Source organism: Athene noctua, chromosome 2 (genome assembly GCF_965140245.1).
Source record: "Athene noctua chromosome 2, bAthNoc1.hap1.1, whole genome shotgun sequence".
NCBI classification, from domain to species: Eukaryota; Metazoa; Chordata; class Aves; order Strigiformes; family Strigidae; genus Athene; species Athene noctua.
In genome coordinates, this window is record NC_134038.1 from 31,912,149 (window position 1) to 31,937,972 (window position 25,824).

At 41.1% G+C, this 25,824-nt stretch overlaps 1 protein-coding gene across 2 annotated transcripts; it reads left to right on the top strand.

The window, feature by feature from the left end:
- Positions 1–13,897: 13,897 nt before the first annotated feature.
- On the top strand, positions 13,898–25,710 carry IMPA1 (inositol monophosphatase 1). 2 transcript variants are annotated; one of them, XM_074897660.1, is made up of 9 exons: positions 13,898–13,981; positions 15,745–15,826; positions 16,995–17,128; positions 19,060–19,164; positions 20,434–20,479; positions 20,621–20,729; positions 21,442–21,550; positions 23,068–23,219; positions 23,642–25,709. In XM_074897660.1, exons 2-9 carry the CDS (start codon positions 15,764–15,766, stop codon positions 23,758–23,760), a joined length of 837 nt encoding a protein of 278 aa, XP_074753761.1. In that variant the 5' UTR covers positions 13,898–13,981; positions 15,745–15,763; the 3' UTR covers positions 23,761–25,709. The 2 variants fall into 2 exon arrangements, with proteins under 2 accessions (XP_074753761.1, XP_074753762.1); XM_074897661.1 differs by lacking the exon at positions 13,898–13,981 and adding an exon at positions 14,872–14,926 and having other exon boundaries at positions 23,642–25,710.
- The last annotated feature ends 114 nt before the right edge of the window (positions 25,711–25,824 follow it).

The window sequence follows — 25,824 nt, forward strand, 5'->3', positions numbered from 1 at the left end:
ACAAGCCTAAGCCTTTCCATTTGCAAAGCTGTGGTGTGTTTCTACCACTCATGCACAGTGTGAGCTAACTACTCAGGAACACCTATTAATAGAATCCTAAATAGGCTAGCAAGAGTTTCAGCAGCAGTCAGCTGCAGCATGTAATGTGTGATCCGTTGCTACTGAAAGGACCTAGTGGCTTGTGATCAGAGTGCAGTATTCCAACAGAGGGGAAGAAATCTCCATCTCCCACAGCCTGACCCACTGCTAGATCACTGTGACTCACCTTTCAACAAGTCTGAAAAGGAAAGAGCTACCTTTCTTTTTTTGACGTGGGGCACCTTCTTTCAGGCAATTATCTTCACATAATGTTCTCAGGTTCACAAGGATGTTCCAGCTTGTACATACACTGTGACTTAACATGCTCAGTAATGCCTGGAAGTGAAACTGGGCCACAGGGAGACTGAATGTCTACGCTATTCAAAAATGTCAGGGACACCGTTCTGCCATAGCAGGACTGTTTTGTCAATTATCAGGCCTAGCATAAAGGACACAGCCAGCATAAAGATGAACCAATAACTAAATTGTATTTGATACAAAAGGGTCAGTACATGGGTAAGTGCTGGGGGTACAGACAAGTCAGATTATACATAATTGACATCAATCCCATTGACCACAACAATGACACCGAACGACCAACAATGGGTGGAATAACTGGTGAAATGCAGTCTCTCATAGAAGGGACAGGAGACAACTGAGTCAACAAACCAAGGAAGAAAACCAAGGAACAAACCATAAGACCAAGGAAGCCACATACTGAATCTCTACACAGCCCACATTTACAAAAGCCAGACCTGACTGGAGCCCAGTCCCAGGGAAGCAGGAGGTCCTTCCCCAACAGGAAACTCTGCAAAGTGCATCCATGTCACAGACAGACACTGCCCCTGCCTGCAAGTGGTCCCAGCTTTTATCCCTAAGTGGGACACCTGACCTTGGGTTACTTAATGCAGACACCTGGGGCTCATTTACCCAATGGCTCTGTCTGCAAGGCCGGCACCACCCTGGAGGGAAGCCTAAAGGCAAACTCATCACCCCTTGGTGAAGGGCTGTGGGAATCACCCATATGTCAACCTTAATTTGGGGCTTGGGGTTGAAACCCCAGCATTTCAAGGACATACATAGAAGTGGGGAGAAACTCTGGGGAGGGCAGGGTACATAAGGCTAAGGAATATTGCTAGTCCTGTGAGAAATGGAGTTTTAGCTTGGAGAGCTGACATGAGGCAGAGAGGTGTACTCAGACCTTCAAGTGGAGGTGGACACCACGCCACAGTCACCTGGGCATTCACAAACCTGGATTTGGTGCTTCAGCTCACTCAGCCTGTTCATTGAGAAAAACCATCCAGGTTTTCCTCTAGTACATGCTTGCTTAAAGGAAACCATTGTCCACTGGCTATAATGCTACATTCTGGTTCATTTGTACCAGTTTGAAGACAGATGGATAGCCATGAATGACATACCCGCTCTAGGCACAGCTGGTAATAAAATTTTTAAAATCACCATGTAAGAGGAGTCTGCCTTGCATCTTTTTCAAAGGTACTCTCCATTGGCACAACAGTAATGTCTTGTTCAAGTGGCTGTAAAGTATCGTAGGGTTTAGTACTACAAAATAGCATACCTTTATAGCAATTTAGGAATATCTATAGGATTATTATATATTGATTGGGCTTGCATAAAACCTCAAAACGTCTCAGTAAGTGTGTGACTGTTGTTCTTATTTTGCTTTACAGTACTCTTTACTGTAGTTTTAACATGACCAAGGATAAATTATTTTTTACTGGATGTGGTATGGATGTCACAAAAAGGAGGGTGCTTCTGGTTTCCATGAAGGAAAGGATCTTCAGTGGCAGAATATTTTGGAAATCTTTGTTTCCTGGCAGTGGGAAGTATACATGCATTTCTCCACTTTCCCCTGTCTCTCTCTCCAGCTGTTCATCATCTCCCTTTCCAGCACAAAAGGAACAGTTCCCTTTTCCCTTGTTATTTATCTTCCTCCATTTCCACTGCAATTCTCTATTCACCTTTCTTTGCATTTTAGGCTGCTGTGGTAAGGAATATGCAGTAAGAGGCCACCATCATTGTGGGACAAGTGAGTCGGGGAAAAGCCCCAAGCTGAACTTGCTCCCCCCACTGTTGTTACAGAAGCAAGAACGCTGCTGCAGAATAGGGTCCTTTTTTTAATTTTTCCAGAAAATCCTCATTCTCTACTTACACACTTCCTTCCGTCCCTGATTTTTCTGCCCTAGCAGTTGCAGGCAAAATAATTAATATAACGTTTGTTGTGGATAGAGAGTAGATAGACTTGGGATGCAGGAAGTCTTTGGGAAGATCTCAAAGGTTTTACCAGGAAGGTTGCTTTCATCAATCACCACTTACTGCTGAGGGCTAGCAGCCTGTAAACAGTACAAATATGGCAAGTCACAGTTGATAAGACTCCAATAAGTTTTCACACTCACTTTCATCTTATTCCAGGAATGTGTCTGGGATTGTATATAGAAGCTTATTCAACTTAGTTTTCCAAAACTGAGAGGCAAAAGCAAATTAAGTTAGTCTGACAGGTAAATCATTGAGGAGAGGTGAAAACTCTGTCCTAATCATCAACTGTAGGAACAAAAGCAGAAACTTTCCCAGAGCTTCAGTATTTTGCCTGGGCTAGAATTGCTCACATTTTAGGTGTTTAGCATATCTTGACTTAGCATATAAAAGTTTTGGTTTTGTAAAGCTTGTTCTCTTAGCACATTTTCATAGGGAAAGTTAAACAACTGGATTTGGAAAAAAAAAAAAAACTTTGGAGGAGACATTTTTTAATTTTACAGGCTTATTGCTGAACTGTTTAATTTCAAAATTAATATGTTAAGCTCATGTGGTGGTTTGACCTTGGCTAAATGCCAGGTACCCACCATGTTGCTCTATCACTTCCTCCCCCTTCCCCTTTTTTTCTCAACAGGGCAAAGAGGGGAAAGAAAATGAGATAGCAAAATCCTTTACCCTTGTGGGTAAAACAAAAGCAGTTTTAATATAAGCAAAGCAAAGTAAAGCTCTGTGCATGGAAGCAAAAAAAAAAACCTAACCAGATTTATTCTCTACTTCCCATGAACAGGCGATGTCGGGCCTTCTCAGGAGCAGGGCTCTGATACGTGTAGGGGTTGCCTCGGAGGACCAAGGGTGCCCCCACACCCTTCCTCCTTTCTCCCAGCTTTATACTGAGCAGATGCCATATGGTCTGGAATATCCCTTTGGTCAGGTCGGGTCAGCTGTCCTGGCTGTGTCCCCTCCCAAGATCTTGCCCACCCCATCCCACTGAGGGGGGAAAATGTCAGAAAGAGCCTTGGTGCTGTGTGAGCACTGCTCAGCAGTAGCCACAACCCCAGTGTGCTATCAACACCCTGCCAGCTCCCAACATAAAACACAGCACCGTGAGGGCTGCTATAGGGGAAAACCAATTCCAGCTCAGCCAGACCTAGTACAGTGTCCACCCCTTATTCCATTCCATTTATGTCATGCCCAGGTCCCACATAACACTCATTTATCCATTCCATAACCTTTCTTCACTCGTCCAGATGTTCAGTGACTTGGCTCCCATCTGTCAAGATAGATGTTCAGGACAGGAGCAGTGTGTTTGACTGTTGGACTCCAGCACCAGCTAGGTTTGAGTCTTCATTGCACGTATCTGGTTCACTCTTGGTTGTTTCTACTTCCTCCATCGCTTCCTGCAATATACAACTCACCCCACAGATTACTTTCCCTCCAAGGTTAAATGTCCTTGAGGCACGCATTGAGTAGTCCCATCCTCCTGCATTACCCACCAAGTACATCCAGGTCCCTGAGCAAAAACAATCCCACGAGTGGGCTTGCCTTTTCCCAAGGGAGGAGCAATCCACACTGCCTTCCCCAGCCACCTCCCTGTGTGTACTACGGGGACCTTATCTCCTCCCACAGTATGAAGGGGGTTTGTTTGGGCAGGACCAGGACGGTTAACAGATCCTCTGGTGTTAATTAGCCAACTGGCTTCTGCTAAATTTATATCCCAGTGCTTCCATCCCCCATTGTCCAATGCTCTCAACATAGTCTTCAACAGTGCATTGTATCTTTCAGTCTTTCCAGACACTTGTGGGTAGTAAGGGATGTGATACACCCACTCAATGCCATGTTTCTTTGCCCAGGAGTTTATAAGATTATTTTGAAAATGGGTCCCGTTGTCTGATTCGATTCTTTCAGGAGTACCATGTCACCATAAAATTTGCCTTTCAAGACCTAAAATGGTATTTCAGGCAGTGGCATGATTTACACGGTAAGTTTTGAGTCAACCAGTAGTTGCTTCCACCATGGTGAGTATGTAGTGGTTGCTTTGGTGTGTTTGTGGCAGTGGTCCAATATAGTCAATCTGCCAGGCCTCACCATATTGAAAACTCAGCCATCACCCTCTGTTCCAGGGAGACTTTACTCGTGTGGCTCGCTTGATTGCAGCACATGTTTCACATTCATGAGATGGCCTCCATGGTCAGGTCCACCCCTTGATCACAAGCCCATCTGTACATTGCATCTCTCCCAAGATGCCCTGATGTTTCATGGGCCCGTCGAGCTACAAACAACTCACCTTTGCGCTCCCAATCCAGGTCCAGCTGAGCTACTTCAATTTTGGCAGCTTTGTCTGCTTGCTCATTGTTTTGATGTTTTTCAGTGGCACGCCTTTTGGGCACATGAGAATCTACATGACGTACCTTTAGAGCCACGTTTTCCACTCAATCAGTGATGTCCTGCCACAGTGCAGCAGCCCAGATGGGTTTACCTCTGCACTGCCAACTGGTCTTCTTCCACTCCTGTAGCCACCCTCATAGGGCGTTAGCCACCATCCAGGAGTCAGTGTAGAGATATAGTACTGGCCATTTTTCTCGTTCAGCAATCTTTAAGGCTAGTTGGATCACTTTTACTTCTGCAAACTGACTCTTGACTCGCCCTCTCCTTCAGTGGCCTCAATGATTTGTCTTGTGGGACTCCACACAGTAATTTCCACTTCCGATGCTTTCCTACCACATGATAGGATCCATCAGTAAACAGAGCATAATGCTTTTCATCTGGTAACTCATTATATGGCGGTGCCTCTTGGGCACAAGCCACCTCCTCAGGCAATGCTCCAAAATCTCTACCTTCTAACCAGTTCATGATCTCTTCCAGGATCCCTGGATGTTGGGTTTTCCCAGTCAAGCTCGTTGTGTGATTAACGTTACCCATTTACTCCAGGTAGCACTGGTTGCATGGTGTATGGAAGGAATGTTTCCTCTGAATATCCTATGTAATACAGGCAGCCGTGGTGCCAAGAGGAGCTGTGCTTCTGTACCAACAACTTCTGAAGCAGCTCGAATCCCCTCATATGCTGCCAGTATCTCCTTTTCAGTCGGCGTGTAGTGGGCTTCTGATCCTCGATATCCCCGGCTCCAAAATCCTAATGGTTGGCCTCGAGTTTCGCCTGGTATCTCCTGCCAGAGGCTCCATGTGAGGCCACGCTCCCCAGTTGATATATAAAGTACATTTTGCACAGCTGGTCCTGTCCAAACAGGCCCAAGAGCTACCGCCCGAGCTATCTCCTGTTTGATGTGCTCAAAGGCTTGTTGTTGCTCAGGACCCCACTCAAAATTGTTCTTCTTTTGGGTCACTTGATAGAGAGGGCTCACAAGCTGACTGTAACCTGGAATATGCATTCTCCAAAATCCCACAGGTCCTAGGAAAGCTTGTGTTTCCTTACTGTTGGTCGGTGGAGACATAGTTGCTATCTTGTTGACAACATCCATACGCACATGACGGCGTCCATCTTGCCATTTTATTCCCAAGAACTGAATCTCTTGTGCCGGTCCCTTGACCTTGCTTTTCTTTATGGCAAACCCAGCTCTCAGAAGAATCTCACTCTTTGTCTTTTTTTGAACACTTCTTCTGCCTCATTGCCCCACACAATGATGTCATCGATGTATTGTAGATTTTCAGGGGCATCACCCTTTTCCAGTGCAGTTTGAATTAGTCCATGACAAATAGTGGGGCTGTGCTTCCACTCCTGGGGCAGTCGATTCCAGGTATACTGGACACCCCTCCATGAGAAAGCAAACTGTGGCCGGCACTCTTCTGCAAAAGGAATTGAAAAGAATGCATTGGCAATGTCAATTGTGGCGTACCACTTGGCTGCCTTTGACTCCAGTTCATATTGGAGCTCTATCATATCTTGTACAGCTGCACTCAGTGATGGCATCACTTCGTTCAGGCCACGATAGTCTACTGTTAACCTCCACCCTCCGTCAGACTTTTGCACCAGCCATATTGGGCTATTAAAAGGCAAATGTGTCTTACTGATGGCACCTTGGCTCTCCAGTTGACGAATCAGTTCTTGAATGGGAGCCAGAGAGTTTTGGTTTGTGCAATACTGCCGTCGGTGCACAGTCCTAGCAATTGGCACCTGTTGTTCTTCAACTCGCAACAGTCCCACAACAAAAGGATCTTCTGAGGGGCCAGGCAGATTAGACAACTGTTTGATCTTCTCTGTGTTCACACTGGCCACACCAAAAGCCCATCGGTATCCTTCTGGGTCTTTGAAGTATCCCTTCTTGAGGTAGTCAATGCCCAAGATACAAGGGGCTTCTGGGACAGTTACAATGGGATGTTTTTCCCACTTGTCCCTGGTCAAGCTAACCTCAGCCTCCAGTACTGACTGTTCTTGACATCCCCTTGTCACTCCTGAGATCCAGATAGGTTCTGCCCCTCTATAACTTGATGGCATTAATGTACACTGTGCCCCAATGTTGATTAAAGCCTGGTACTTCTGTGCATTTGATGTGCCAGGCCATCGAATCCACACTGTCCAATACACCTGACCATCCCTTTCCTCCTCCTGGCTGGAGGCAGGGGCCCTCTATTCCCATTCTTGGTCAGAGTATTCACTGTCTGACCCCTGCCATGCCAGGCCGGAGATTCCTTCATCAGGGTCAAGGGAGGTGATCTCAGTCTTCCCGAACCTGGGAGATTGCTGATTACTTTCTTGTGGTTTCACACCAGCTACATTAACAACCTCCTTGGATGTCTTCTTCTTGGCAGGGGTCTTTTCTCACAATTCATGTACACAAGCTTCCAACTTAAAGGTGGGTTGACCATCCCACTTCCTCAAGTCCTTCCCCTGGTCATGCAGGAAGAACCAAAGTTCGCCACGTGTCATGCGCCTGGTTTTCCCTTTCCCTCTGGCTGGGGCGGAAGAGAACTGATTTCTTGGGGAGCTCCTAACATCCAGGGCACTCGCCCGTAGAGATGAGGAGGTACCAAGACTCTCTTCAAAGTTCTGAAGCCAGGAAGAGACTGCCTCTCTCCACAGTTGGTGTACATCTTAGTCCTTCTCTCGTGTCCATTTCTGGGTAGTACTTCACGGCCAAGCTGGCAGAATACAAGGATGGTGCACCTTTAATCACCTTCCTCCACATGGCCCCTGTGCACAGGACTTCCTCTTAATTGTTAGGGAGTTCATCATTATCTGGATCACCATAGATGACTTCCAGCACTGCTAATTCTCTCAGGTACTGGACACCTTCATCTGCAGTAGTCCACTTCCCTGGGGAGTTGTCCATAATATCTTCCTTGAAAGGATACCTTGCTTTAACACTTGAAAGGAGCCGTCTCCACAGACTGCAAATTGATGTCTCTTTTCCAATTCCCCTTTCAATTCCTCAATTTCTAGCAAGGGAATCCAGCTGTTGGGCTTCCTTACCTTCCAGTTGTTGAGCATCAGCCCCATTATCCCAGCATCACAGCAGCCAGGCAGCGATCCTCTCACCCGGCTGGTGGCAGTAGTCTTTCCGCAGATCTCACAGTTCTGATGACATCAGGGACTGGGTAGTTTCCGCATCCTGTTTCAGTTCTGTTATTCCCTTTTCCAATTCCTTTGCTGAAGGACCAGCTTCTTCCTCTTCTTTCTCCTCCCTTATTAATCGAGGGTATGGGCCTGTTGTTCCTCTTGTCCACTGTTTCTTTTTACTACTGGGGCAATCTCTGCTCTTGTTGTTATTGAGTTTCCATCTCAACCACAGTCCTTTGAGAGTGCTGAACTGCAGCTCGATAAGCACAGGCCAGGCCCCAGTATAGCACTAAAAGTTGCTGGTTTTCACTGGGATAGGCAAGGCACCCTTCTATCAGGTGGTGTGCCAATTTTGTGGGGTTGCTTGCCTGTTCAGGGGTGAGATCCCAGGCTACAGGAGGTGATAACCATCCTAGGAATCTGCCCAAATCCTTCCACTCTCCCTGCCACCCAGAGACAGGCTGCCTCAGGATACATTTTTGTATTGACTCACCCAAAATTTGCCTTCCCTTACACCAAAAACATAGCATGCTCCACACAACCCACAATAGGTGAACAGCATTAATGAACACTATCAGCAAGCTAACATAAGGATGAATAAGTAGCTTGGGAGCCTGCAGAATAAAGCCACTCATGATGTTTCCAATTTCTTGCAGCATGTTCCCAAGCTTATCAAAATAAAGATAAGCAGTGCAATCAACAAACCCATGACCAGCATAAGAGCTTGTTGCTTAATAACTACTATAGCTACAGCACACTTAATATAAAACTGCCGTTGTTGTGCCCCACGTTGGGCGCCAGAATAGACTGTGGTGGTTTGACCTTGGCTAAATGCCAGGCACCCACCAAGTTGCTCTATCACTTTCCTCCGCTTCCCCTTTTTTTCTCAGCAGGGCAAAGAGTGGAAAGAAAATAAGATAGGAAAAAAAACCCCAACCCTTGTGGGTAAAACAAAAGCAGTTTTAATATAAGCAAAGCAAAGTAAAGATCTGCGTGCGGAACCAAAAACCAGAAAACAGATTTATTCTCTACTCCCCATGAAGAGGCGATGTCGGGCCTTCTCAGGAGCAGGGCTCCAATACGCGTAGCAGTTGCCTCGGAGGACCAAGGGTGCCCCCACACCCTTCCTCCTTTCTCCCAGCTTTATACTGAGCAGATGCCATATGGTCTGGAATATCCCTTTGGTCAGTTCGGGTCAGCTGTCCTGGCTGTGTCCCCTCCCAAGATCTTGCCCACCCCGTCGCACTGGGAGGGTGTGAAATGTTGGAAAGAGCCTCGGTGCTGTGTGAGCACTGCTCAGCAGTAGCCACAACCCTAGTGTGCTATCAACACCCTGCCAGCTCCCAACATAAAACACAGCACCGTGAGGGCTGATATAGGGGAAAACCAATTCCAGCTCAGACAGACCCAGTACAATCACTTCTAGTAGATGCAAAGAAAATACATGCAAAGTTACTTAAGTGAGAAGAGGAATTTGTCAAAAGGAACACTTAATTATTTTATAATAAATAGTAATTTCAGCCAAACTATTAAAATAGATGAATATCAAGCTTTTTGGTTGTTATATCTGGATAGTAAATTTAGAGAATGCACAAGGTCAAGACTTTGCAAATATTTTAGTACTGAGAATGCTCTCGGTAGCAGCTTCTGGCCTTGTTCTGGTTCAAATAGTGCTACAAAATTGCCTGGCATGTATTTGTGATATAGGTAACACAGTTTGGGAATGGTTATATTAACATCAAGAGCTCAATTTTGCTTGGATATGTGACTTGTTAGATAGCTGGGCAATGCTGTAGCAAACAGGAAATAATACATCACCCTAAGAAAGCAGGCAGTAATCTCTTATACTTCAATTTTCATTCATTTCCTTTTGTGTGTCTGTTTTAGAAAAGTATGTGCCCTGGAGTATGATCAGTCTGGTTTGAAGAGTTTTATCAATAGATCACCTCTGTTCATCTTGCTTATCAGGTGTCACCTAAAAATACACTTCCTTACAGCTCAATTCTCCTCATAGTAGCCTCTTACATGAAATATAAAAATTCCTTCCATCTGTGACCTGGTTTTGACTGGGATAGAATTAATTTTCTTCCTAGTAGCTGGTGCAGTGCTGTGTTTTAGATTTAGTGTAAGAATAATGTTGATAACACACTGAAGTTTTAGTTGTTGTTAGGTAGTGCTTATCCCAAGTCAAGCACTTCTCAGTTTCAGATGCTCTGCCAGCGAGGAGATGCACAAGACGCTGGCAGGGAGCGTGGCCAGGACAGCTGACCTGAGCTAGCCAAAGGGATGTTCCATAGCTTAGGACATCATGCTCATATATAAACTGGGGGGAGTTGGCTGGGGGGCGGATCACTGCTCGGGCAGTCAGTGGGTGGTGAGCAATTGCATTGTGCACCACTTGTCCTTCTTGGGGTTTATTTCTCTCTCTTTTGTTACCTTCCCTTCATTGCTACTATTATTATTATTATTATTATTACTATTATACATCAATTATTAAACTGTTCTTATCTCAACCCATGAGTTTTTCTTCTCCCCAATTCTCCTCCTCATCTAACCAGTGGGGGGGCAGTGAGCAAGTGGCCACCTGGTGTGTGGTTTCCAGCTGGGCCTAAACCACAACAGTCCTTTTTGGCACCCAACATGGGACCCAAAGGGTTGAGATAACAACAGATATGGTCAGAGTGTGTTAAAACAAATCCGAGTATTCGTTGTATTGGTTTAATAGTCACTGGTCACAATATTGATTGATTTGTTCTCAGAGTTGTTATTAGATCTGTGTGGTGTAACACTCTACTTGCTCACTGCTGTGCTGGTTATCAGCTCTGCACTCTGGATCAAGGGTATCAGCCTGCTGTACTGTGTAATACTAACCGTGAAACCAGTCTGGTATTTGTAGTCAGTTTTACCATCATCTCTGTACCTCGGGTGCCATCTCCTGGAGATTATTAATAATTACACTTTTTACCTTTTCAGGGAGCCAACCTATGGAGGAGACATCTTCCCATATCTTCCCTTTCTATGTCAGGCTAATTAAATAGCGTTTGAGAATTTTGAAAATTTTTAATATTCTTGGGATGTTCAAGCCAGCATGATCTTATTGCTATGTCTCCTGAATGTGCAACAGGTCTTGTTTAGTGTTAAAAAAACAAGAATACCACTCAGAGATTGACCTTAGTGACAGGCACTGCAGCTACTCCAACCTCCACAACAGGTACTGCGACTACTCAAACCCTGGCGACAAGCACTGTGGCTACTCAAACTCCCCTGACAGGCACTGTGGCTACTCAGATCCCAGCAACAGGCACTGCAGTTACTTCAACCCCTGTGACAAGCACTGCAGCTGTTCAAACCCCAGTGACAGGCAGTGTGGCTACTCAGATTTTGGTGACAAGCACTGTGGATACTCAAACCCCAGCAGTGAGTGATGCCGCTGAACCAGACAATCAACCAGTGCCAGTCATCAGTCAGTCATCCCTATACACAAGAAGAAATGGATGTGAAAGTCAGCTTGTCTAGTAAAGGAGGGCAAAGCAGGGCCACCACGAGAACAAGAGGAAGAGGCAGAACAAGAGATAATCACTTGATCTCTATCCCTGCATGAGCTGTGGAATATGCAAAAAGATTTCAGCCGTTGTCCAGATGAACACATTATCCACCTGGCTGCTCTGATGCTGGGATAACAGGGCCAGCAGCCTGGAATTAGAGGGTAGGGAAGTCAGGCAGCTGAGCTCACTTTCTAGGGAAGGGGGCATTGACAAGGCAATTGGAAAGGTCTACAACTCCTCAGCTTCTGGAGATTACTCCTGTCAAGTGTGAAGGAAAGGTATCCCTTTAAGGAAGTTATTATGTGTCACCCAGGCAAATAGACCACCATGAAGAGAGGTATCCAGTACCTGAGGGAATTAGCCATGCTAGAGATGATTTATTATGACCCAGACAACGTGCAGTTACCTGCAGATCTAGATGAAATCCAATGCAACACAACCCATGTGGCAGAAATTTGTACGGCGCGCACCATCACCATATACCAACTCATTGGCAGTACTGACTGGCCTGGAAATACAAAGAGGCACTGCTGGTGGATGAAGTGGCTCGCCAGCTCCACTCTTTCTGCTTATAAGGTCATGCACTGGCTAATGCAGGAGACAAATTGCAGTACAGATTAGCAAATTTTCTTACACTTAGGAGGAGAAAATTTCAGGCATTTCTGTTTGTTTTAGGATCAATGCAGAATTTGAAATCCCCTTGCAGAGCCTGTAAAATGCTTGCTGTAATGTTAAGTATACTATTAACGACGTCAAAGAAGCTATTTTCCGTAATGCTGGCACAGTCCAATATAGCTTGTACTGAGGCATGTTTGGCAGCTTGCCTCAACAAAAACTGAATCAGAGCCAAAGTGCCTCTTTCAATTAGCTGTATGCTTTTAGTATAACCTTGTAAAGAATGACTTGTAAAGAATGACTTGCAAAATAATTAATAAAAACACACTGCAGTTCTTTAATGACTGTACTTTAAAAAACAGGCTTATATGACTATTCTTGTTTACCAAATGAGAAGGAGGAAACATGAAAAGACACAGTGACTTGTCCCACACGACGGCATTGCTGGGAATGGAAACTTTATCTTCACTGATGTGGAAAAGACAAAACTCCCTCCATGTGGCCTTGAACAAGAGCTTAGTTGTGGGTTGGACTGACATTGGGGAAATGGGGTCAGGCTGTTTCTTTTGGTGATGCAGACATTTTATGATCATTTTAAGTCACAGAGCAAACTACACCCCTTGTCCTGTTTAATCACCACTTTACATATGACTGTAAATTATGTCAGTTGCAATTTGTGAACACAAGACACCACCTCAGTGTTTTACCTCTGCTTGATGAAAGATAATAGGGTCAAAAGACCACAGAAAAACAACAAAACTGGTATCAGTCAGTCTTGGAAAGCTTGTTTTCCTCTGTATAACTTTAATTACATTAATCTTGAAAATGCATCATTCCAACTGTAAGTTGTTTTCAAAAACCTTTCTTTGAAAGCTCGGGGCTTTTCTGGAAAATGTTTTATTGTATATTTTATAAATATCAGTTGTCTCTGTAAGAAACATGCTCGTTTTACTGTTTTTCAGCACTGTAACCTGAATTGATAAAATACTGTTCTGTTTTGAGGGGACTGTTACACATACATTCACGTTCTTTTTCACGGGCCTGTGTACTTTTTTTCCACGTTTATTAACACAGTCTTGTTTTCAACAGCGGCGCCTTTGCCACCGAAATTGGGAATAAACCTCTAACACCAATGTAGCATTACGAAGTGGGTATTCTTTTTATTGCAGCACTGGGTGCTCAGAGGATCACTCCACCTAACGTGCATGTCGAAAGACAAAGGAACACTCATTATATAGAATAAAAGAAATAAATAATCATCTGAGAGGTACCTGTCTGCTTCCAGGGAATCTAATGCATATGTTAATACATTGTGCAAGTGTACTAAAATTTGGGGAAGGGTCTCTGAGGAGCTTCCATGGGGGTCTGTGGTGGTCCCTAGTGGTTGTTGAAGAGGTGTCTTAAGTGGCTTTTCCATCAACTCTGAGTCTTTCTTTCATACAAGGTCTTGTCTTGGCTCATTGCTCTGTCTGTGAAGTTTCTCAGGTTCCTTCTCTTGGTTTCCACAGATATCTGCTGGTTTATCTGCCCTCCTCGATATGTACACATCACAGTTGCAAAAATTATGCCCCTGGGCGCGCTCTTGTCTGAGGCCCCTTACAACAACGGGCACCGGGTGCTTGCAGGCAGCACCTCCAGCAGCTGGGAGCCCAGGTAAACGCCAACCGCATGTCCCATAGCGGAGCATTTACGGTATCTTCACCCTGCCACGTCTAGTTATTGCAAATAAGTCGACGTTGAAGGCGAATTTCAACACCCTGACTGTAATTTTGACGCGCAGGCACGGTCGCCGCCGTGCCCCGCTCCCGTTACCTCCCCGCCGTGGCGCGCCGCCCCGCCCCGCGCAGGCGCAGCGGCACCCCCGGCCGCCGGGGGGCGGGGCTAACGGCTCTCCCCCGGCGCCTGCGCGCGGGCTCGGCTGCGCGCCTCAGCCCGAGCGGGGACGGCGGCGGCGGCACCGGTGAGCTTCCTCCCCTCTCCTCCCCTCTCCTTTCCTCGGCCGCCATTTCGGGATGCCGTGAGGGGGATGCGTTGCCGCCCCGGGCGCTGCGCGGCCCTGCCACACAGGCTGCGCCCGGGCCGAGCGGTGTCAGGGCCGCGCAGCCCCCGGCCGGGACCGGGAGGTGCCCTCACCGCGGCCGGGCAGTGTGGGCCGCCCGTCAGCCCTTCCAGCCCGGGATCTAAACCTCTGTTTCGGGATGCGAGCCTCCGCTCTGGATGCGCGCCCTCAGTTTGTGGGACAAACTCGCCACAAAACTAGGCTGGGGGAAGAAAGACAGTGCTTCCAGTCAGTGTAGGCGCTGGTATTTAACTACAATACCCGTTCTGGAGTTAGGGGTTTGGTAACGTTTTACATTTAGATTTTTTTTTTTTCCTCTACTACATGAGTCTGTGCCGTTTTACTGGATGTCAGTGTATTTAAGGTTCCCCAAGTATTACCAGCCCTTTATGGGTAACAGAGTAACTTTATGTAGTGCTGTCGTACCCACTTCTGTGTCCTGACAATTTATTTCTGTGTTTATATAACAGAACTCATGCTTTAAAGGCTATAATAAATAAAGAACATTATCAAAATAATTGAAGCATCGTACCCTTTGCATTTTACTGAGCTTTTCTGGCTGTCTCTGCCTATTTAGGACCAAGGCTGGAAGAGGCAAGGACCATTAGAACAGGATGATTGGACTGGGGACTCATGGATCATGTTAATTGCTCAGGATTTTTTTATGCTGTTTCAGTGCTGGTTTTTTTTATGATCGTTTATCTAATCATTTTGAATCTGCAGTTGTTACAAAACTGTCCTTTCTCTAATCTTTCTGAATCTGCAGGTGTTACAAAACTGTTACGCAGGCCATCACTTAAGGACTGAAGCACTTAAGTAGGAAATACCCAGAAGGCTCTAAAAGGGGTAGGGCTCAAAAATGAAACAGACTCCCAAAACTCAGAACACCATTGAATGAATTTGTGGCTTATTGGGGGTGTATCAGAAATAATGTATGATATGCTGATTTGTATTTCACGTTGCTTATGAAAGTAGAGTAAAAGATAACATGTATTGCTTCATAATACTTAAAAATACAGAAGACACTTTTAAATGACTGTGGGATCTTGTCACTTGCTTATGTAGAATCAAAACCATTTCACATTTGTGTTGGGAATAAACCCCTAGAACAAAATATGGAGGACGAAGATACAGAAAGGATTGATTCTGGGTTTAACATTCTAATCTAATTTAAGACATTCAGAGTCATTTAAACCATACTTAAAAATAAACTAAGCTATATGTCAGTAGTCTTCTGCAGTAAATTACAGTGAAGATTCTAGTATTTTTAAGTAAAAAGACCCTGAGCTGTACACCCTATTTGAGAGTGTGCTTGTGTGTAACCACACCATTGCTTTTCTGAGCCTTTATGTACAATGAGGTCAGTGTCTAAATGTGGAGTCTCATATATGCATGTATCTTTCAAGACTGAGGCTCTGTACTTGTTAATGTTTTTTATGTTATGCCTTTTTGATAATCACAAAATGTGGGTAAATAAATGGGTAACTTAATCTACGTTTTTAATACTTTTTAAATTACCTCTTTTTTTCCAGACTAAAGTATAGGACAAACTTCCATATTCCAGCAAGGGGAAAACCATGCAGTCCAGAACAGGGGGAGCAGAAAATTAGAATTTGTAAAAAACCAGCCATAATAATTTTTGTGTTAATCTCTCCTTTTGGTAGACTGTATATCTAAGAGAAGATGGCAGATCCTTGGCAAGAATGTATGGATTATGCAGTTGCTTTAGCAAGGAAAGCTGGGACGGTAAATATAAACTATTGATAAGTAATAGTATTGTCTGTTGAGTCGAGTATGTATATAGCTTTTGAAGGAGTTTGGTATTGGATATTCTTCTGAGGAGTATTTTGTCAAAAACGTAAATTAGCAGAATCATTCAATGATGGTCAAGTTGAAGAATGGAGTGTCTTTCATATTTACAGCTTGGTTAACTTAAGAAAACAGCTTTGTACTTCTCTTTGGACCAGAGTTTGATTAAAGACTAAGGAGTAGCTTTTGTTCCTTAAATTTGATTTAAAAAAAAAAAAAGTTCTAACAAAGTATCTCTGTTTTTCCCCTTAAGCTTCACCTGTCTACCTTATTATTTTACCACGTGAAAGCTGTTGACAGTCTTTCTTGCAAACACCTCAATCAACTTTATACAGTGACTTGTTGTTGGCACAAATTACTATATTGTGATCTCTTCATAGACTGCTTTAATTCTGTAAATAAGAAGCGTCCCTTGCAGTGGTAGTACTTTCCCCGTTTGTCATCTAAGATGGCTTAGAACAGGAAAGAGTTTGCACATTTTGGCAGAACTTCATGTAAGCGTGGTTACCAAATGTTCAGTTCCTGGTAGTTCTGCTTGGTACATTTGAATGTTATTGCAGCCAAACAAGATGGCACACGTACTGATTCTGTCCCTTGGAGCTACAGAATCTGCAGAACATTGTCCCTGCAGTGACATCATTAAAGTCTTCCCTTGGAAAATCTTTCTAAGTTAGAGTAAAATAATTTTGTGGGCTGTGAGGCATGTATTCTTTCTTAAGCTGATTTCTATAGTTTTAAGATCATAAATGCAGGGTCTGACTAAAAATAGCTGACCTAAACTCAGTCTTAAGTGTTTCATTCAACTCTGGTATTTAAATTTATAAATCTGTAACTTGTCCTAACAAAATAGAGCTCAGTTTCGTGTACCAGTGGATCTTGTTGTAGTACTTGGATCTAAGGTCATGTAAAAATTTGTGCTAAGTAGGGATGAGATGGATGCAAGGGTAAGCCCCAGCTCCTGCAGTTAAATCCAGGTTTTGTCACTACTTGTGTTTTGTATGTGCAGTATAGAAAATTACAGTATAAAGGATGCTCAAATTTGGGGGGAAATGAATATTTTCCATACTGTTAATGGAGAAAGATTTTTTTTTTCTTTTGTTAACAGATTATCTGTGGAGCACTCAAAGAAGAAATATCTGTTATGACTAAAAGTTCACCAGTAGATCTAGTGACAGAAACTGATCAAAAAGTAGAAAACTTCATTATTTCTTTGATAAGAGAAAAGTATCCTTCTCACAGGTACGGCTACTTGTCAATACACTTTTGATAGAAGGAGGAGAGAGATGACTGGAAGAAAATGGGAAGTTTATGGATTTACTTGGTGAAATTTCATTACAATTGGTATGCTGGAAAGTTACAGAATTCTCCCTTACCCTCAATATATTAAGTATTTCAGAGTACTGGTGGGGTGAAGTTTTGCTCAGAGCTGTAGTAACAAAACAAGGTGTCCCCAGGGTCTGCTGACATGAGTTTAGCCTTGCTCAAGACTTCTGAAAGTCACTTCCAGTTGAACCAGCTGTAAATAACTTCTTGATTATTTGTGTTGGAGAATCAGAGGTGGCCCCAAGATACACAGAACCCAAATTTCTTGTCTGCTATGGGCTGTTTAAACTAGCATGCCTTCACTGTCTTCTGGTGGGGTCCTGTGGTACTGAGTGTGCCTTTGCCAAGTCTCATACAGTTTAAGAACATCAAACATCCTTAAAAGACAGCATTTTCAGATTCTGCATAACTGAAAGTCTATCATACAAAATACTGATTTTTTAATTGCTCTACACTTTTTTCTTCCTCCCCCTGCCCCTCTTCCCCCCTAAAATAAATCTATTCTTGAAGGGTGAATTATATGTGTGTTACTTACATGAGACTTTCTTCTTCATTTTAACACAAGGATTCAAGTTTAATAGTTTCCTTAAAGTGGGTTTGCTAATTTTTCTTGTACTTTCTTGGAGATTTTCTTATTGTAGCTGTATATGTGAGATGTAATAAATATGCATGGAACTGGAACAACTGAGGTGATGCAAAATGTCAGTATCTTAAATTAGTGTAAGCATACAGACTTGTGGAATGACCTTGAAATAACAGTTTCTGTGACATTGATAAGCATTTTAGAATCTTTTAGCTTCTTTTTATATTAGATAATTGATGCCACATGAGACATACTGGTATTGAATTTCTCTTTCTAATGAATTACTCATCTACCTAAAGAACTATTCAGTCTCTCTTTTTGTGAAGATCTGCTGCTTTCTGGAAGCATGCCGTTTAATTCTGAGCAAAAATCTTCACTTCCATAGTTAATCATAAAACTTCTAATCAATATTAAAGGACCTTATTTGTTTGCTCTCAGCAGTTCTCATTTTACATGTTTGTGGAGGAAAGCATGTGTTTGATGCCTGCTTTTTGTAGGTTGAGTAATATGTGATAAATGTAATATGCAAAAGGCATAGAAGAGAATCCCACCCACGTAGAGTCATCCCAACAATTTTGCAGTTCAAAACAAATACTTTTATGAGCAGCAAAAACTGTGAAAATCGTTTTCCTATGGCACTGTGCCTTGTGTATCCCTTGGATTTAGTATTACGGTTGAGCATGTGCTCTGCTGTCCTCAGGAGGAGCTCTGGTTTGGATTCCATCCCTTTACCATTTTATAATGCTTGTAAAACTAAACAGGTTTGAAATTAACAACTTTCTCTCATATTTGGGTTGAAATCAGACTACAAATTTAACAGTTACTGCAGTGCACTAACCAGATGCCTATGACCACAAAGGCTTTCTTTAGTTAAAATACAAGCTAAAAAGCGGTGGTTTGTAGCACAAATAAACTGAAAGGTGTAAACAGCTACAGCTATTCTGACCAAAGTTTGGTGATGCTGTTACTGAAAAAAATGATGAAAGCTTCAATGAGATATTAAAATGTAAAGTTCTTTTCCCAACATACTGTGCTTATCTCTAGCATCATAAATATTGATGCAAGTTTGGTCAGATGTGGTGGTGCTTTCCAGATAAATTGTGTGTTTTGCAGCTTTTCACATATGATCTCAGTGATGACGTATGACCACTGGTGGTACAAAAACCTGCATCACACTTTAAGAATTTTCATGTCAAGGACAGTGTTGCAGTTCAGACATTTAAAACAATTTCTTTGTATCTTTTAAATGTGTTTGCTACTGTAGCTTCATCGGAGAAGAATCTGTTGCAGCTGGAGAGGGCAGCATTTTGACAGATAATCCCACATGGATTATAGACCCTATTGATGGAACTACCAACTTCGTACACAGGTCCACATTTCATTTTTTTATGTTAGCAACTTCAGATGATTACCTTTTTTCTTTCTCCAGTTCCATGAAAGTAAGGGTTTTTTCACTTTTAAATGGCTTTAAAGGAGATACTATGAATTTGTTAATAGTTACAAATCACTATTTGCATTTATTGAGCATTACTGGGAAGTTTTTATAACTCTGTAACCAACAGCAGGTGTTTGTTCCATGAGATACCTGTACTAAGCAGTGTGGGGGTCAGCAGCCTTTGGCATCAGTGCCAAGGACAGGTGGGCAGATTTTAGCAGTAAAGCATCAGGACTCAGAGTAAGGAGTTGCAGCATTTTCAGAAAGGTAATAACATCTCTAGGTGCTGATTTCTAAGAAATTTCAAATTCATTATGATCTAGGAGCTGCTACCACTAAAGAAAGCAGAATATCAGCAGGAATTGTCTAGTGGTATTTTGCACCGGGATGAGGAGGGGACTTTCAGTGTAATGCTGACTGCTTGTTCCTTCTGTCTTTGAAATATGATGGATTTTGACCCTGATGAACTTTTCTGAGCCTATTTGATTCCAGTTTTGAAATGACAGCCGCTATGTGTGACATAGCTTTAAACAGCTGCTGAATCCTGCTAAATAACATGTTCAAAAAACTATAAGAACAAAACCCATTCTGCTGGGTTACTTAAAAGTCTGTATATTTTTGCAGATAGCAATTAAAGCAAATGTTTTGGAATAAAAAAATAATTAGAAAAAAAAATTGGTTAATTGTTAAAAAATTAGATTAAGATGCAGCCCACCATGTCCTATGTTTTTCCACTGCCTTCGCTCTTCCCCCGGCATTCTTTCTTGACTATCTGTTGGTGCTTTGTTGGAGAAAGTGGAGGTGGGAGGGGAGGTGACTTGCTGCTTCTCATGAGACCATTTTGTACCAGCTTGTTCCTTCTGAGAAAGGTTAGTAGCATAGGGGCTTGCTCATATTCTTTAGCTATAAAATGACAGTGCCTAAGCTAGTAACAGCTGTAACAGAAATGGCAGTCCCTAAGCTGCAATGGGCTTAGTTTCAGTGGGTGGAAAAGTTTGTATTTTAAATAGTAATTGGTGTTGTTGGGTCTGTTTTCATAGTAAATTTTGCAGGTTCCAGAAAACTGATACTTCCTATATAGTCCAAGTTTCTTTTTGAAATACACATTACATTTAACTGAATGTTGTTGTTATTAAGACTAAGCGTGGTAATAAAAGAAGCATAGTATCTCACTATAAATTAGTGAAATGTTTTGTTTTGTAGGTTTCCATTTGTGGCAGTTTCAATTGGCTTTGTTGTAAACAAAAAGGTATACTTTTTATTACTTAATATCTAATCAATCAAAACCAAATTAATTCCTTTTTGCTAGTTAAAACTAAGATCTGTATTTTCACAGTAAATAGGAAGAAAGGGAAAAAGCCCTCAAAGGTATCTTTACTGTTTCTTGCAGATAGAGTTTGGAATTGTGTATAGTTGTATAGAAGACAAGATGTATACTGCCAGAAAAGGAAAAGGTGCATTTTGCAATGGTCAGAAACTTCAAGTATCAGGCCAAGAAGGTAAGCTGAACTGAGTATCTTATTTCTAGTAATTACATTTATTTTGCAAATGAGACAGTTTTTAGACCTGAATATATTCCTGTTTCTTAGCTCATGGTTTTGTTTTGCAGAGACAGGCTTTTTTTCGCCATGCATTGTTCAGTTTTGAGAAACAGCTTTTATGTCCTCTTCAATGCATATGACGTGCTTGTGATCTTTGCAAAATCAGGTCTTGGAAATTGACGATTTTATTCCCTGTTTCTCTGTGTATTGTGGTTTTTTGTTTGTTTTTAATTCCCTGTACCTCTGTAATCTGTCTATGATTGTTATTATAGTCTGTAACAAATCTACAGAACAACTCAACTTCTTCCAGGTGTGAACTAGTGGTTTAAATCAGTATCTCTCTTGTATACTTACTACGTTATGTAAAGTGAAATCCACATTTAAAGTGGAACTTTTAAAGATCTGAGGACTGTTCTAATTTTTATAGCAACAGAATATTATTTACTAATGACATCGATTAATGTATATGCACAGTTGAACCAGATCATGCTTTGTTTGCTGTATTTTATTTTTTCCTGCCATTTTCCATGTAAGAACAGATTTTTATATATTCAATATATGTAATGTACTAAAATGCCCTTTTTTCAGTCTTGTAAGAAAGCAATGAAGTAAATTCTGCTAATTATATAAGTTGTACTGTTGGAAAAGTGAGGGTTTGTTTCTTTTCCAGACATTACAAAATCCCTTTTAGTAACAGAATTGGGATCAAATCGTGATCCAGAGACTATAAAAATAATTCTTTCTAACATGGAAAGACTTCTCAGTATTCCTATTCATGGGTAAGTTACTTCCTATTTTTTATATTTACTGGTAGTGTTAGCATTGTAAATATGATCATGTTTAGGAAGGATTGGTTGCATTAGCATTACATTTGACACCTTAAATGTGAAATATGATTTAAATGTTTTTGTCTAGTAGCTTCTGCAGAGAAACTCTTAAGTGTGTTTAACTTTTCAAGCTGGGACATATATAGGAGAACCATAACAATCAGTATTGAGAAGTGAAGCATGTTTGGTTTTGTAGAACTAATATTAAAGCTAAATACTAAAAGGTATTGTATTTACTAGTTTTTAAAAAAGTACAGTTCTGTGTGCTTTTTTTTTCCCAGAAACACAAGGAGTAAAACTGGATAAACAAAAGCTATAATTTCTTAGTTTCTTTTCCTTGTAGTAATGAAAATTGTTGGGGTTTTTTATATATATCAGAAGACAAAAGTAGGTCTCCCTTTTCTCTTTCAATATGGTACAATTTTTAAAAATTTGTCCAAGTAGCTGAAATTGTCCATAAACTGTTCTTATTTTGGTTACATTCCCTGCTTCCTCTCTACCAGATAAGACAAAGCCTACATTTCCATAAACCATTTTACATCTAAAGGTGGTTTCAGTGGACAGTTTTTTATTACTCAACCCTACTCATGTTTCTGATCTAAAAGGGGTTGTAGTTTTATGCTGAGATTCTCAGGATTCTTGTTTTGACGCTTAACATATAGGGGGTTTTTTTTGTACTTTCAAAAAGTCTTCTGATGTCATTAAAGATTATATGCTAGATTTTAAGTAGGGAATATGTTTTAGTATGTTGTCAGTTCAACTTTGGTATTTTATTTGTAAACAATAAAATGAGATTTGAGTTTATTTAAGTTGTTTCTTGCACTAACTTAGCTGCTATCCGTTACAATTTAATGTGCATTCTACTGATAATGGAAATAACTGCATTTTTTTTGTACAATTCATGCTTACTTACTGAATGCATCGATATTTCCAAAAGAAACTGGAATTAGTAACACAAGTGTTTGATAAAGTTATCCAGGCTAAACTTATGCTGTGTAATTTATTTTTTGTGATTACTGCTGTCAGGGTTTTTTGCGAATCAGAGATGCTTACTGAGCATCACCAATGAAACTAAAGTAACTTTTTTCAACACTGAGAACAGTGTACATTCTACTAGAATTCTTGTATTTAAAAAGCAAAGTGCTGTTATTGTTTTGTGGGTAGATATCTTCTATAATATGTTTTAGGTTAAGAAGTTGTTTTAAGATGTGTTTTCACTCCAAAACAAAATTGTGTAACAGAATTCGTAAATGTAATTTCTGGAAATTTGCTATATTTGGAGACCTCTTCAAGCTACTTAAGCAAGACTTAATTCCCAATTTTTTAATTTTTTCACTGCAGCATTCCGTCACATTTTCTCTCGCTCAGTTCACTTTGCATGTGATGCTTCTGTGTTCTCTGTGAAGTGTACACACACTGTGACTTTCTTACAAACTGTTCTCAATTAAAAAAACAACTGTCTCCTTTAGGATTAGAGCCGTTGGTACAGCAGCTGTGAACATGTGCCTTGTGGCAACGGGTGGAGCTGATGCCTATTATGAAATGGGGATTCACTGCTGGGATATGGCAGGGGCTGGAATTATTATTACCGAAGCAGGCGGAGTACTGCTAGATGTATCAGGTAAATACACAGGCATGCATAATACTCTCCTTCCAAATAGCTAAGTGGGAGCAAAACATAGCTGAAAGGAGAAGGCAAAGAGGTTTTTCAATCCTTTTTCCAAGTTACTACTACTGAAGAGTTCCTGTCTAGTTAATAGACAAAGAGAGAATCAACTGTATGTTCTTCAACTACAAGACAACCTTTACTCTCTTGGCTGAGCATCTGGAAGAGTGGAAAAGACAGTAGACATACACTGAAGAGAATTTAAATGTAGCTCATATGAGATACCTGTTGTGTTAAATGCATTTTTATCCAGGGGCAAAACTTGGTCCTAAATAGTAACGTATCATTTACGCTTGATTTTTTTCAATGCTCATTTCTTCCCAACTTCTAATTTTCCCCAGATATAAGCTAGTTACTTTGCTTGCTTTGATTTCTAGGTGGACCATTTGATTTGATGTCTCGAAGAATAATTGCTGCAAGTAGTCGAGCTATAGGAGAGAGAATAGCCAAAGCACTTCAAATAATTCCTCTGAAGAGGGATGATGCAGCTAACTGAATACCAAAACGACACGTTAAATGTAATTATATAATGTCTCATACTTCCATGTGGTGGTTATTCTACACCTTAAACCTGATAAAAAGATAGATAAATAAATGGTAGTCTTTCAGTACTGGTGTGACTGCTTAAGTAGTGTTTTGAGATTGGACCAACATTCTAAGTAAGCTCTCACTGTTAGTATTTTATTTAACATCATGATTACATAAAGATCTATAAAAAGAAGCAAATATAACAACTCACATTTTCAAGCTTTATACTGCACTGGAAGGCATAGTAGAGACTTTTTGATATATAGATAAATAAGAATCTCTAGTTCTTTAAATGAAAAAACAAAATTCATCATAACACCACATCATCGCATCTGATTCTGAACCCAAAAAGGTGAAGGCATTGTTTGTCCGATCTTTATCTGTCTCATCTATTATTTTCTTCAGTGTCATCAATGTATACATTTCCTTACCTTGTTACAGTTTTTGTAGAGGTCGTTCATACATTTCCAGATTCTAAAAAGTTGCTTGTAGTTTTGGCTCTAATTTAAAACCTTTATCACTTAGCTGTCATTGTCTTTGTAGTCATTGTTCTACCCTTCTTATGGTAGATAAACATAATATCCTCTTTAGGGTGTTATGTGGCCAGTACGATTGCAAATTCATTACAGTTGCAGAAGTAATAGTTATTGGTGCCAGAAAATACATGCATCTCCCAGAAAGAAGTTCTTAGCACACCTTCTGTCACCAAATGGACTTACTCTAAATTAAGATGAAGTATGATTTGCGTCTGACTGTTGGAATCAGCTGATATCAAGTCCTCTATCTTATTCTTGACAGTGGTAATTCCTGTTAATTTTGCTTCTCTGTGGATGAGTGTGTTTCAGAGTCTAAGGAATCATTAAAATCCAAGAAGAGTTTTCAGTAACTCAGCTGGCAAAAAAGTAAGCCCATAGTACAGATTTTTTACATCATTCTCTGTAAATTGTGAAAGGAGTGACCAACCTGGATCAGGTTTCCATTGTTTTAGAGTATGCAGGCACAAAATAATACCTATCTAAACCTAAAGGGTTTATAAATATAAAAAAATACTAGTAATTTAATTCTTGGTGTCAATGTGTTCTAAACTTTGAACACTATACCGGTTCTTTGAATTTTTGTATTTAAGATTGTTAGAAGTATCAGTGTACTGTTCAAACAATTAACGTACTTTTAAAAAAAAGATTTAACTTACAGCAGTTTTTAGCCTGATTTTTCCATGTGTAAAGTTTCTTAAAGAAAGTTGTCTCATTGGTGGTCCAGTCAAGACACAGCAATGCTTTGGAAAACCTGACTTTGTACTGCTGTCCCACTTTTTATTTTGAAAAATGATGTTGTCTGTCTTGAAGTTTCAGCAGATCTATTACTATAAATTTCAGTCTTTCATATCAGTTGATTTTTGCAGATTTTGCAGAAGTACTTAATTTGAAATTGTATCTAATGCCAGATGATTAATGGTAATGAGATCAGCCTGCTATTTAAAGGTCTTGTAAAAAAGCCAGATTTAGATTAGTTTTACTTTTAAAATCCCCATTGACAAGGACATTTTTTGAGCATTTCACTAACTTTATTGCTGTAAATTATGTGGGATCATCATTATTTCTTAAGCAGTATGTCTACTGTACCATTTCTGTGGCTTTTATATAACAAATTCTGCATAATTTTTTTAATCAATTTATTTGTGAAGTGGAGACATGTCTAAATAGTACTTGAGATGGGAAAACACATTCAAAATAAATATGCTTTACCAGCTGTGGCCTCAGATGTACTTCCTTTCTTAATGTTCATTGGCGTACAATGCTGGGTCCCAACAAGCTGGATTTGTGGGCTTCAGACTTTGTGAGTTGAACACTTTCTCTTTTTGGCCTCTGATGTACACAGATCATAAATTGCTGTGCCTTTAGATAAGTTAAATTATGTATATACCTGCAGTAGGTTTTTAGAGTAAATATTTTAACACCTTCCAATGAGATTGTGGTGCGTTAATCATCTCCAACCTCAAGAGCTCAAACTTTGCGGTTTATCTTACCTGTGA